This window comes from Saprolegnia parasitica (assembly GCF_000151545.1).
Source record: "Saprolegnia parasitica CBS 223.65 unplaced genomic scaffold supercont2.17, whole genome shotgun sequence".
NCBI lineage: Eukaryota > Oomycota > Saprolegniomycetes > Saprolegniales > Saprolegniaceae > Saprolegnia > Saprolegnia parasitica.
Window position 1 is genome coordinate 365468 of NW_012156411.1, and position 11701 is coordinate 377168.

General features: G+C 57.8%; 5 protein-coding genes across 5 annotated transcripts in view; 2 read left to right on the forward strand and 3 right to left on the reverse strand.

Moving 5' to 3' along the window:
* Nucleotides 1–274: 274 nt before the first annotated feature.
* SPRG_05604 (hypothetical protein) lies at nucleotides 275–3812 on the reverse strand (the record flags this gene model as incomplete). Its single annotated transcript, XM_012344321.1, has 14 exons — nucleotides 275–496; nucleotides 550–651; nucleotides 692–848; nucleotides 897–967; nucleotides 1022–1138; nucleotides 1184–1283; nucleotides 1328–1425; nucleotides 1479–1547; nucleotides 1602–1895; nucleotides 1942–2199; nucleotides 2247–2342; nucleotides 2398–2625; nucleotides 2675–3041; nucleotides 3091–3812. The coding sequence occupies 14 exons, from the start codon at nucleotides 3810–3812 to the stop codon at nucleotides 347–349; spliced, it is 2829 nt and encodes a 942-aa protein (XP_012199711.1). The 3' UTR covers nucleotides 275–346.
* A 523-nt stretch (nucleotides 3813–4335) lies between these two features.
* SPRG_05605 (hypothetical protein) lies at nucleotides 4336–8000 on the forward strand. The gene is made up of 15 exons (XM_012344322.1): nucleotides 4336–4753; nucleotides 4804–4897; nucleotides 4945–5025; nucleotides 5070–5213; nucleotides 5267–5344; nucleotides 5394–5533; nucleotides 5583–5820; nucleotides 5865–5917; nucleotides 5963–6536; nucleotides 6583–6639; nucleotides 6699–6734; nucleotides 6778–7119; nucleotides 7169–7399; nucleotides 7452–7577; nucleotides 7618–8000. The coding sequence occupies exons 1-15, from the start codon at nucleotides 4467–4469 to the stop codon at nucleotides 7963–7965; spliced, it is 2829 nt and encodes a 942-aa protein (XP_012199712.1). The 5' UTR covers nucleotides 4336–4466; the 3' UTR covers nucleotides 7966–8000.
* Nucleotides 7992–8487, reverse strand: SPRG_05606 (hypothetical protein). Its single transcript, XM_012344323.1, has 3 exons — nucleotides 8453–8487; nucleotides 8287–8404; nucleotides 7992–8238 (listed from the first exon to the last, which is right to left on the reverse strand). Exons 2-3 carry the CDS (start codon nucleotides 8386–8388, stop codon nucleotides 8026–8028), a joined length of 315 nt encoding a protein of 104 aa, XP_012199713.1. The 5' UTR covers nucleotides 8389–8404; nucleotides 8453–8487; the 3' UTR covers nucleotides 7992–8025.
* Nucleotides 8488–8840: 353 nt separating this feature from the next.
* Nucleotides 8841–9832, forward strand: SPRG_05607 (hypothetical protein). Its single transcript, XM_012344324.1, has one exon. The coding sequence runs from the start codon at nucleotides 8889–8891 to the stop codon at nucleotides 9708–9710; it is 822 nt and encodes a 273-aa protein (XP_012199714.1). The 5' UTR covers nucleotides 8841–8888; the 3' UTR covers nucleotides 9711–9832.
* Nucleotides 9833–11375: 1543 nt separating this feature from the next.
* Nucleotides 11376–11701, reverse strand: part of SPRG_19943 (hypothetical protein) — a gene marked incomplete at both ends in the record, with an annotated part of 1743 nt that continues 1417 nt past the window's right edge. Inside the window, one exon of the mRNA XM_012344390.1 lies at nucleotides 11376–11666. Coding sequence (XP_012199780.1) covers nucleotides 11376–11666 — 291 coding nt within the window. The remainder of the gene's footprint in view (nucleotides 11667–11701) is intronic.

Consider the following 11701-nt stretch of genomic DNA (forward strand, 5'->3'; position numbering starts at 1 on the left):
GGCCGCCAGCCGATTGGCCAGTCACAACGCCGAATCCAAGCAGAGAGCAGCGCTGGGAGAGGGCGCCCGCCAGTCGCTCCATTCGACTAATTGAAGTCGATAGCCATCGACGAGAGCGCCTTGGCCTGTCCAGATCGACTAGAGCGCCGTCCAGCGCGGCTACGTAGCAGCGAGCCGAGTGAAGGTTGCCACGTTGAAGTTGCATAAATTTCTTTGGATGCTTCCGATCCGCGCATCTCCGAGGATGCGGATGCTCGTAGGGTGATGCTGGCGTCGAGGAGAATCAAGAGACGATGTGCGGTGTATTAAATAGTGGGTCCAAGCAGCGACGAACGCAGTACTTCTACTACTGGCTGTACTGCGAGTCGGGCACGTATGCGGTGGGTGGCGGCGCAGGCCGCTGCGAGAGCGTCGTGTTCATCGAGCTCTCGCCGTTGTGCGAGCTCAGCTTGTGGATCATGGCTTGGAGCTCGGCGTGTTGCTGCAGCTCGTGTTTCTAGCGTTGATATATATGGATCGATGCGCATATCCACAACCAAGGAGACGCACCAGTCGCTTGACGTCGTCGTTCCGATCCCGAATCGTGGCGTCTTTGGCCTGCAGTTGGAGACAGGCGTCGGCGACCTCTCTCTCCTTGGCGAGGAATTTTGCCTAATGCCACGTACTACATCGCTCCATAGAGATGACGTACGTGCAGGCCTTGGAGCTGCCGCTGGGCGTCATCCCGCTCGCGACGAAGTGCATGCACCGCGTCTTGTTCGTCCTGCAGATGCTGCTGGTAGCGCGCAATCGTGCCATCGAGCGCCGCTTTCTCCTTGACATACGTCTGCAGCTGCAACTGTTGGCTCCTACATAGTCCCGCATCATCATCATCATCACCGCCGACGCGGTCCTACTCGAAGCGGCTGCTCAAGGACGCAAACGACTCTTGCGCCGAGCTGAGCTCGACCTCGAGCTGGTCTCGCTCCTACGCATTGTCCATCGCCTCGACATTGACGATCGATGCAAAAGTGTGTCGTACTGTCATTGTCTTGCTAAACTCTTCGCTCTGCATCGTGTGGGCTTTGGCGAGGAGCACGAGTTGCTTGTACGTCTCGGTAAACTTGGCGTCCCGCTCGCGGCGCGCCACCTGCAGAGCCTACGCAACCGGTGGCATCCAATCGACTTGTAGCAAAGTGTCAACCGCCAACTCTTCCTGGAGCGCGAGGTGTTCGACGCTCTGCGCCGCGTACGCTTCCGAGATGCTTTCAAATTCGATCTGCGCGTCGCGCCGGGCTTGTTCTCTACGAGAGACGTCGCGCGGTGCACGGAAGCTAGGACGGTATACTTTTCCATCATATCGTGGCGTGTGCGGGCGTGGGCCTCGGCGACTTCGTCAATGCGCATCTCCAGCACGTGGAGCTTGCGCTTGAGCTCGTTGTTTTCCTAGCCACATTCATCATCGTGTCCACCTCCAGCTTTTTCAAAAAGAGACAGACTTCCTCGAGGCTGCAGCGCTGCAGTCGGTTGTCATGAAGGGCGCGCTGTTTCTTCTCCAGCGCTTGGTTCTACCATGCCGTGTAATGCGGTGTCGGAAGAGAGTACTACATCGAAGTGTGTACCTTGGTATCGAGCTCGTGCGCCGCCACGTCGAGCTGCTTTTGCAGATGCGCGACATGCGCTTCGTACTTTTTCTGAAGCGCGTTGTATGCAGCGTCCTTGGCGGCGAGCTGCGCGTGCATTTCGGCTTCTCGACGTTGCTGGCGCTCGTCGTCTTGCGCGATTTGGTCGGCCCACGCGCGCTTGGCCACGTCATGCTCGGCTTTGGCCAAGTCCAGCTGCTTGGTCACGCCCAGCATGGCCGCGTCCGAGGTCGCAACCGCGGTGCGTGCGGTCGCGACGACATCGTGCATGCGCTAGCACGACACATGTTCAGACGATATCCATTGACATGCATCGTACTTGGCTGTACGTGTAGAGACCGTCGGCAAGCGTCATGAGGCTAATGCGCTCGTGGAACGCCTTGGTCTTGGACTGCGACAGAAACTTGCGGAGAAAGTGCAGCACATCGTACGTCCAGTGCTTGCTGTCGCATTGGCAGAGGCCGCGGCTGATCATGGCCGCGACATCGGGGATCTGGAGCACGTGGTTGAACTCGCGCAACGTCGCGTGGCTCTCGTCCGGCAAGTCGTCGTGCAAGAGGAGCGTGCCAATCAGCGTCTACATGCCAGTCTGTCGAAGCCGCCAGGATGGATGCTACAACGTACGAGAAAGGCCAACGAAAAGCGCGGCGTAAACTCGAGGCATCGCTCCGACGAGAGCGACTGCATGTAGTGCGCCTCGCGCTGCGCCAGCGACGTCAGCTACGACCACCCAGATCATACACATCGGTACAAGCGACCTCGGTAGAGATATTACCTGCGTCATGTTGACGAGCGCAACGCTCATGGCCCACACCCGCTTGTCCTGCGAGAGGCGCGTGAGGACGTGGCAAGCGTGCACGGCGTGGTCATAGTCGGGTGACGTGATGCGATCCAAGAAAAAGTCCGTGTCGACGTCGCCGGCGTCGCGCACGAGCGTAGCGATCGTCGTGTGCACAAAGCGAAAGAGCTCAACCAGCGTCGGCTGCAGCGTCGACGGTTCGCCCTGCGCATGCTATGAATGTACTATGCTACAACGGGGTCAAACCACGGACCTCGGGGCACGTATCGATGAGCGCGTCGACGACGGCCTTGTCCTCGCCAAGAAACGCGACAAAGAACTGAGCGGCCGCGATTGCGATCGACTGGACGGGGTGCAGCACGACAGGCAGCGTCTGCGAGAGGCTGGGGAAGCGCTGGACAAGGTCACGCCGAAAGCGGTGGCTCAAGCTCACGAGCGTCGAGAGATAGTACAAGGTCACTTGAAGGTGCAGGACGCTACTCTCTTGCATGTGGAAACGATCCGTCAGCAAGCTTTGCGTGAGTTCGTGAAGCTCTTCCGAGGCCTCCAAGGCTGCAAGGATCCAGGGCTGCGTCGCGAGGTCCGCGAGGAGGTCCACGCACGCCATTTGCAGCGATACACTAGCATGAGACTAGGTCGTTTGCACATAGCGAGGAAAACAGGTAGTACCTTTCTTTGGTCGACGAGTTGTCATAGCTCAAGAGAAGCACGGTGTTGTCCTTGTCGGACACGATCGGGCTAATGAGCGCCAGCGCCTTCTCAATGTTCTTGGTCTGGAAGAGCTTTTGCCCGACTGGTTCGCTCAGCACGAGACGCGCCAAGATTGACATGCTGTAGATGAGGACGCTCGCATCGTCCGTGCGGTTGAGCATGACAGCAAGCGTCCGGACCAGCTCCTTCCGCTCGGGGAGCTCAGCGACAAAGAGCCGGACGCCGACGTTGCCGTGCAGACAGCCCGCAAGCGTCTGCAGATGCAGCAAGAAGCTCGAGTCTTGCTCTTCCGACTCGATATCGGCGTCATGCAGAATATCGCGGATAAGCGTGTGGATGAGCGCTTGAAGGAGCTTGGCGAGCGGTGGCGTCGGGTACCCGACAAGCGCGCCCTTGGTAACCTCGCAGAGAATCGCTAGCATGTCATCTTCGAGCCGACTCGCCTCCATGTTGATGGCCATCCGTGCGACAACGTCCACAAGCGACTGGAAGGTCGATGGCGGCAGCGCTTTGAGGTGCTGCACGAACGTCGCCGACCGGAGGCCTGCTTGCAGCTCGGACAGCGGACCATGCTTGGAGCCCATGGCTTGCATAGGGCTGCTGTACATGGAGATGAAGGCTTCCACGACCCCATGGACCTCCCACCGGGTCACGCCCATGCCCTGGAAGCTCGCGCTCATCGCTCGCCGGCGCGGGTCCACCGCGATCATCGCGCTTTCGAACGGAATGTATCCGGATATATATGACTATATCCGTACACGAGTAGTTTAAACATGTTTCGGTTAAACGACGTTTTTATTCCGTCCAAAGGTTGCCAAGGGGTGCTGGTCATGATGGGACCCTTTCATCTTCCGAGTGAGCTCTTCAAGCGGCCGTGGTCATATCGTTGGGTGCTATAAAGGAAATAACAAATTCCCTGGTGTGCTATACACACAGCTACCAAGGTACTTGCACTGGCCCGACCAGGCGACTCTTCGGTAGCCAGACCAGGTTCCAGGAGAAGGGGCAGCTGTCTAGCAACATGCCCTCGCGACGACATCAGCAGCCCCTAGTACGTAGCACAAGGCTAGCGCGTGTTATAATACGAGTCGAAGACATGGGCTTCAGCCGTCATAGTTCAAAATCAAAAACGCCGAAATCCACTCGGCGCGTTTAAACTTTAACGTCATGCGTTTTACTCCAGACCCGACCAATTTGGGTCGGCGCCGTTACGATTATAAGATCGGGAGAAGCCGGCCCCACAATCCCGACCGACGTCGTCCATCACACTCTCGTCCCGGTCTCTCTTTGGCGCCTGGAGAACCTCCGCGCCCGACCCGCTCCTCCACCCCGCCATGACCGCCGCCACCGCCCCAGCGCCCGCCGACCGCCCCGAGCTCCGGACCTTTGCCGCCATCGTGTGCAAGGAGTGCTTGTACCTCGAGTTTCCCGGCTGCGACGTCCATGGCCTTCTGTACACGGAGCCTGTGCACGAGGGCGGCGAGCTCCACGCCAAGTGCCCCAAGTGCTCGGCGGCGACACACAACCAGCGCCCGTTCCGCGAAGGCTGCCGCCGCTGCAAAGGCAAGACCAGCATTGGCATGTGGAACTCGAGCGGGAACGAGATCGCCCAAGCCTTCCGGTACATTGTCTCGTGCCATGATGATGATGATGATGCATACTGGTGCATAGCTTTTTCCCATCCCGCGTCGAGGAGATTGACCATGCCGTGCTGCAGTGCGAAGAGCGCGGCTGTGCGAGCGTCGTCTTTCCGAGCTCGCGCGAGGTGCTCACGACGCGAACCCCGCTGCACCGATCGTCACATCGACACAGCGCGTGCTCAAGGTCTCCAACTTTCAGCTGAGCATGCCCCATATCGCGGGCTGCCCGCGGCAGGGCATGCCTCTGCACACGGTCGGTCCTACTGCGTACCTCCTCCATGCGGACGATGTCGGTAGATGGCCGTGCGCCTACCCAAGAGCGAGCTCAAGTTTGTGCTCGAGCGCATCGACATGTGCCCGCTCCCGACGCGCATTTGCGCAGGACCCACGTATCGGAAGCGGCAACTGGCGCCGCCCCAAGACACCAACCAGCTGCATCAGGTACGCACGTCGTCGCCTATCGTTCATCGCATAAGACAGACCTATATGCATAGATCTACTTGCGCATCTTGACGACGATCCTCAAGACGTTCGACAGCAACTCGCCCGCAGCCTTGGAGCCGCTCAAGCAGGTACGACACCGCCTTGTCCCGCGGCAATGTTCAAAGCTTGGCCTATTAGATTGGTCTCATCTTTGCCAAGTCGGACGCCATGTCCATCTTTCACGACTGGTCGCCGCCGTCGGACGTGCCAAGAACCGAGATGCTGCCCCAGCGCGCAGTGTGCACGGCCCAAGTCGATGACGCGCACGGCGCCGCCTCGTAGTGCCCATCTGTGTTGGATGGCATTGGGTTTACCTACCCCTTCTAGTGTCGTCGAGCATGGCACGACGTACTGGAAGGTCGAGTGTGCCCCGGGGCAGTCCGCCTCCATTGAGCTCGTTTTTGAGCCGCCCATTTCGGTCTCGGCCATCTCGCTGCAGTGGCACGCCCAGCGCTACGTGTGCAGTGCGTACACGTTGTACGCATCGACGGACAAGGGACGTACATACGAAGCGATCGCGAGTGTCGCCAAGCCGATGCTGCAGCACCGCGTGACGTTGGCGTCGGTAGGCCTGTCTTGTTGCTGCTTGTGGCCATCACTGTCTCGTAGGCCCTTGAGAATGCGTCGCATGTCAAGCTCGTTCTCGACAACATAGCTGGTAAGTCGAGTCCATCTCAAGCTCCATCTCAAAAGACACTTTTCTGTAGAAGCCACCGTGTTTTTGGCCTCGAGAGCCTGCGCGTGTACGATACCAAGTTCGAGGTGCTCTATACACCGCCGAACCAGCTCCTTCAGGACCTCATGGCGTGGATATCGGCGGCGACGACGTCGACGATCCCGTCCATTCGCGTCTTGGCCCTGCAGCTGCTCCAAAAGGTCGCGCTCATGTCTGGGTCTCTCTGCGGCCTCTTGCATGTGGTCAAAAGCATGCTTCTCGCGGCCGAGACGGAGCTCGATCTGGACGAAACCATTGGCTTTGTGTCGCAGCTGTCGCAGTCGATCCAGAAAACCATGCTGCGCTCCAACTCGTCGGCTGACCACGCGCGTCTCGAGAAACGCATCATTCAGCAAATGTCCATGACCCTCCAGGACGAAGTGACGCGACGGACGATCCAGATCCTTCAAAACATACCGGGCCTCGAAGTCTACTCGCCGCTCCAAGCCAGCAGCTTTCGAGTCCAGTCGTCGCCCGAGGCAGACCTTTTGGCCGCATCATTGTCCGGTGCATCGGTGCGACCACCCGAGGTGGCGGGTCCGCTCTCAAGAGACCACGAGGCGCTGGTACCGATATCGAGGTTGGTTGTGCACAAGTTGACATGTGACGTAGAGTGACTCGGAGCCGTCCTTGCAGCAGTACCCTGTCCTCGTCTTGCTCTTGTGCCAGGTAGTACTTTCTCCATCCTACATCTCTGCGAAATGAAGACAACCCCTTCTTTGCGCTAGCACTCATTCCTCAAATCGATTCGGACGCGCACCGAGGTACGATGCACCGGCATGGAGAGAAGACATGATGCGTGTGTAGCTCTCGATGGTCCTCCTCAGCATTCTGAGCGAGCTCAGCGTGTGGCAAATGCAACGCATGCAAAAACCCGAAGTATTTGTCGGCCGACGCGAGGAAGAGCTCAGTCGACTCGAAGATCCGTTCTCGATCCAAGTGTGTCCCGAGTTGTTTGACGTGTGCCACGACCTGCTGCAGACCATATTGGCGCCATGGCTCTCGCCCGACAATCCCACGCGGCGCTCGCTGTACGAGCAACTCGCCGAGGCGAGCGCGACGTTCCAGCGCCATCTCGCAGCGTCGCCGTCGAAGAATGCGCCGGAGCAGCCATTCACTCCTATCACGATGGGCCTCGCAGTACTGCAGGTATCGTTGTTTTCGATACGATTCAAACTATCAATATGGCGGGTGCTAGATCATAACGGCCAACGTGCGCCGGCTCGTGCTCTCGCAGGTCAACCCCGTCGACGTCGGGCTCGGGATGTTGGACGACGATGGCGTCGACCAGCCGCTCGTGCCCATGATTGCGTCGCTCGAAAAACTCATTGGCCTCGGCACCAAGCAGTCAGACCCGCTCTTTGCTCTCTCGCTGCAAGCGGCGGCCGCGGTCGAAGTCGGCATGGAAGCCTTTTACCCGTCGCCACAGGTCGGTTCCTCTTCCTTATCGAATCATGGTGTTTGAAGGACGACGTCGGTAGCAACGGACCGCGCTGCTCACTAACCGCATGGGCTCGGGCGCGACGCTTGAATTTCAGCTGCGCTGGCCTGTCCAGGAGCGCGAGCAAGAAGACCCGCGCTACGAGCGTCTCATCCTATTGCTCCAGGCATCTCTCTCGCAACCTTGCCTATCATTATGGATGCTAGCTCCTGTGCATCAAGCATGGCTACGTCCATGCGCTGCGCGGCCAATGGGGCGTCTATCTGCATTTGGTGCTCCAAGTGCCGGACGACGCGTTGACGAGCGACGTGCTCACGCAGCCGATCGCCGAATGCATTGCGCAGGCCGGGTTTGCGTCGTGGCGCGTCGTCGCCGGCGCCCAAGAAATCTCGATCACGCTCCAGCGCCACTTGCACTGGAACCGCGTCGAGAAGATGTCGCACGACTCGGGCTCGGGCTGGATCCGCGTCTACCCGCGTGACGTCGCGTCGTTCAATGACGTGCTCGCCGAGGTCGAAGCCTTTGCTGCGACGCCGACATTGAAGAAAACGTGATAGTACATACAAGAAGAAGAGCGATAACGTACAGCGTGGTTCTATGTAGGACAGGCGGGTTTAAAAGAGGTGCAGGTACACCATAAAGCATGCAAGCCCGACCGCTGCCACGATGGCCAACGGCGGAATGTCGGCCGCCATGTCGGCGTCGTCGGTGGTCGCGGTCGCATTGCCGCCGCCGAGGAAGCGCTTGGCGAGCGACGGCTTCTTGGCCGGCGCCGCGCCCTTGCGCGTACCGTTCTTGACGTACTTGTGCGCATCGTCGACGCGCATCTAATGTGCAACGATGAGCCATGGTATGGTGCATGGAGGTATATGTACGCGGTAGATGTCGTCGTCCGTGTAGCCGAGCTGCTTAAGCTCGACCTTCATGGCCGCGGTAATGAAGAACGGGATCTGGGCCGTGCCATTGCGCTGCGACATGGTGGGCTGGTAGAGTCTACATGCACATACCATCGTCGTCGTCGCCAGAGCCGCATGCGTCTACCTCACAGAAGCGACAAGCGAGGAGTGCAGACCTCGTCAAACCACAACCCGCACTCCGATTGGCTAAAACCACGTAGCGATCGGTGATTGGCCAAAAATATATAAAAAGCAGATTATTGCTGGGTTTTACAGCCGGATTGTTTGGTGGGATGCAGAACCCAACGAGCCCGACCCGTGCACTCCGACGCTGTTTCCAAAAGCCCCAGTGCGATGCATTAAGGCACGTGTTCTTATATCCCTTGCATGCACGTACCTCGGTGGTATGGCACGGGTCTGCAACAATCCGCTTGTTCGCCAGGCCAAAGGCCATTGGCTAAAATTCAGATAAAGATCCGCTTCTGTCGTCATGGATTGGCCAAGCCTGAATTGTGCGCTGGGATTGGACAAAAGTCGAGAGACCGAGACAACGGTTTATATCACGACGCCAAGCCTCGACCATGCTCGGAAAGCTCGGCGCGCTCTGCCTCCTTAGCGCGGCCTACTTCCGCCCGGAAGCGTGTCTCCATGGCATCTCTCTCGTGGCCTCGATGGCCTCGATGGACGTCGGCGACGTCGCGGCCTCGCCCCACAGCGCGCTCTTTGTGCGCCTCGTCCTCACCTTGGTGGCGTTCTCGTCCGCGGTCGCCCGGACGCGGTCCAACTACCTCACGCTGCTGGCGCTGCTCGTGTGTCTCCAGACGTTCTGCCTCCAGCTGCACATGCAGAGCGAGACGTACGAGGCGCTGCCGCTGGCCAAGCCGGCGCAGCTGGTCTTTTTCCAGCTCCTCGCGACGATCACCTTTAGCCTCGTGCTCGCGGTCGGGTACTTTGCGCCGCTCCCGCTCTCGCAGCGCCAGCTCTACCGCAAGCGCCTTGTCGAGTTTTACACGACGTACAACCCCGACAAGCTCGACGACGTCGACAACATCCTGCGCCGGTACCGCCACCATGAAGAGGTTCTCTTTACGCGACTCAAGAAGAAGTACATCTTGCACGACCTTATCGAGGCGAGCGACGACGAGAGCGACGATGAGCACGAGACGTCGACGGACGACGAGCCCAAGACGTTGTCGACGCCCGTGGCCAAGCGCGATAGCGAGGACAATGACGAAGAGGACAACGAGGAAGAGGACGAAGAACCGAGCACGCCACCGCCGTCGACGCCGCAAGCTCGTGCTGATACCGCGCCCCGCGTGCGCACGGCCATGCAGGAGGTCCAAGCCGCCCAACAAGCACGCATCGAAGAGCGCATCCAGCAGCTCAAGAAGGCCAAGGCCTAGTCGATCCTGCGTGCGCCGTAGAGCAGTCTCTCTCGTCACACGGTCTGTCCTTTCTAAAGCGGATTCTTGTGACAGCCGGGGTTGGCATTGCTTGCCTCGCAGCCGCATCGAGAGCACGCATACCATGCACACACAGCAGACCCATGTCCATTGCACGGACGCACTTTGCAAGGGAGAATGCAAGAACGTATCCTACGTGCTGGGTGATTCAAGATGTACCAAGGTATGCCACTGCACGGGGAGGCCGAAGAGATCGACAAAGGTGGTGGCATGGACCACCGATCTTCTACCGATAGAACCGCTCCAGAATTTCTCGGGGAGGCGTGGACGACCAGGCCCAAGGGTATTTTGCGCGATTTTATTGCATTAAATCGAGTCGGCAACATCTACGCCATACCAAGCAACGGAGCTGCATGCGAAATAACAAACTTGGTACTATCGTAGCATTAACAACCTTTTCACTGATGGTTAGGACGACTTTACATTATCAAAGCACGGCCGAGTGTCCTCTACACAGTGATACTGCATTGAATCGAGCTTTCGAAATCTTACTCCGCGTATTCGTCGACTTGCGCAACAAATGACATGCGAATGTAAAGGCACACGAAGTGGTCTCTTCACCATTTGCACCGATGCATTGGATGGCTTTGCATGATAAAGTAGAACTCCGCAGCGCGTCGAGTTGCTGGGTGATCCAAGACGCGTTAACGTTGAAGTCGACGCACCATGAGGAGGCGTATGAAGTGCCAAATCGACTGACAAAGTTCAGGCACGGACCGTGAGCCTTTAGTTCGACACCTCTTAAAAGTGCCCAACCGGGCAGAGAGCACGACCTAGACGTCGTGTATTTTATGCGATTTAATTGCATTAAATCCAGACACATAATTCCTGAGCAACCTGCGCGAAGGCGTGGCATACTGGCAACGAAATCTAGCACTATCCTAGCATTGGCAACCTTTTCACTGATGGTTAGGACGACTTTACATTATCAAAGCACGGCCAAGTGTCCTCTACACAGAGATACTGCATTGAATCGGGCTTTCGAAATCTTATTCCGCATATTTGTCGACTTGCGCAACAAATGACATGCGAATGTAAAGGCACATGGAGTATGTAGTCTCTTCACCATTTTCGCAGATGCATTGGATGGCTTTGCATGATAAAGTAGAACTCCGCAGCGCGTCGAGTTGCTGGGTGATCCAAGACGCGTTAAAGTTGAAGTCGACGCACCATGGGGAGGCGTACCGTCACGGGTGCCGCGTGGGCAGACAAATGTAGTGCATTGGACCAGTGTTCTTTTGTGTACTAGCACTATCCATTGGCTTTATAGTGGGCACAGTATTTCGACCGGGCCAAAGTGTAATTTTCGCGATTTTTCTCCATGAATTCGGGTGGAAAACATCTACACCATGCTGTCCACAGAGCTCCATATGCTGGCAAACCAGCCTCGTCTTATAATCACAGCAAGGACAACCTTTCCACGCATGGGTAAAACCACTTTACATACCACAACACCCGAGAACGGCTTCACACGGTGTTGTCGTGTTGCATGATTGCGTTTTTAAATTCTTAGTTTGCTTCAACAAAGCTTAGTCGACAATCCACGGCGGCAACAGGAAGAAGCAAGACAACAAGAAGTCAGCGTTGCATGACGGTATGTGAAGATTAGTTGCTGGCCGGCGGCTTGATCAGCGTCGGGGGCTTGCGCGCCGTGCCATGCGTGAGCGTCACAATGTCCTTGATCTTGCCCCACTCAGGCATCGTCACGAGCTCCTCCGACGCCGTCGGGTGGATCGCCACGATATTGTCAAAGTCCGACTTGTACGCACCCATCTTGACCGCAACGCCAAAGCCCTGGATCATCTCGTCGGCGCCGAGGCCCGCGACGTGAACGCCGACGACCGTCTCTTCGACACCGATGCACACAAGCTTCATCGCGGTCTGCACCTTCTCCTTCTCGGCGCACATGGCGTAAAACATGTTGGAGAACG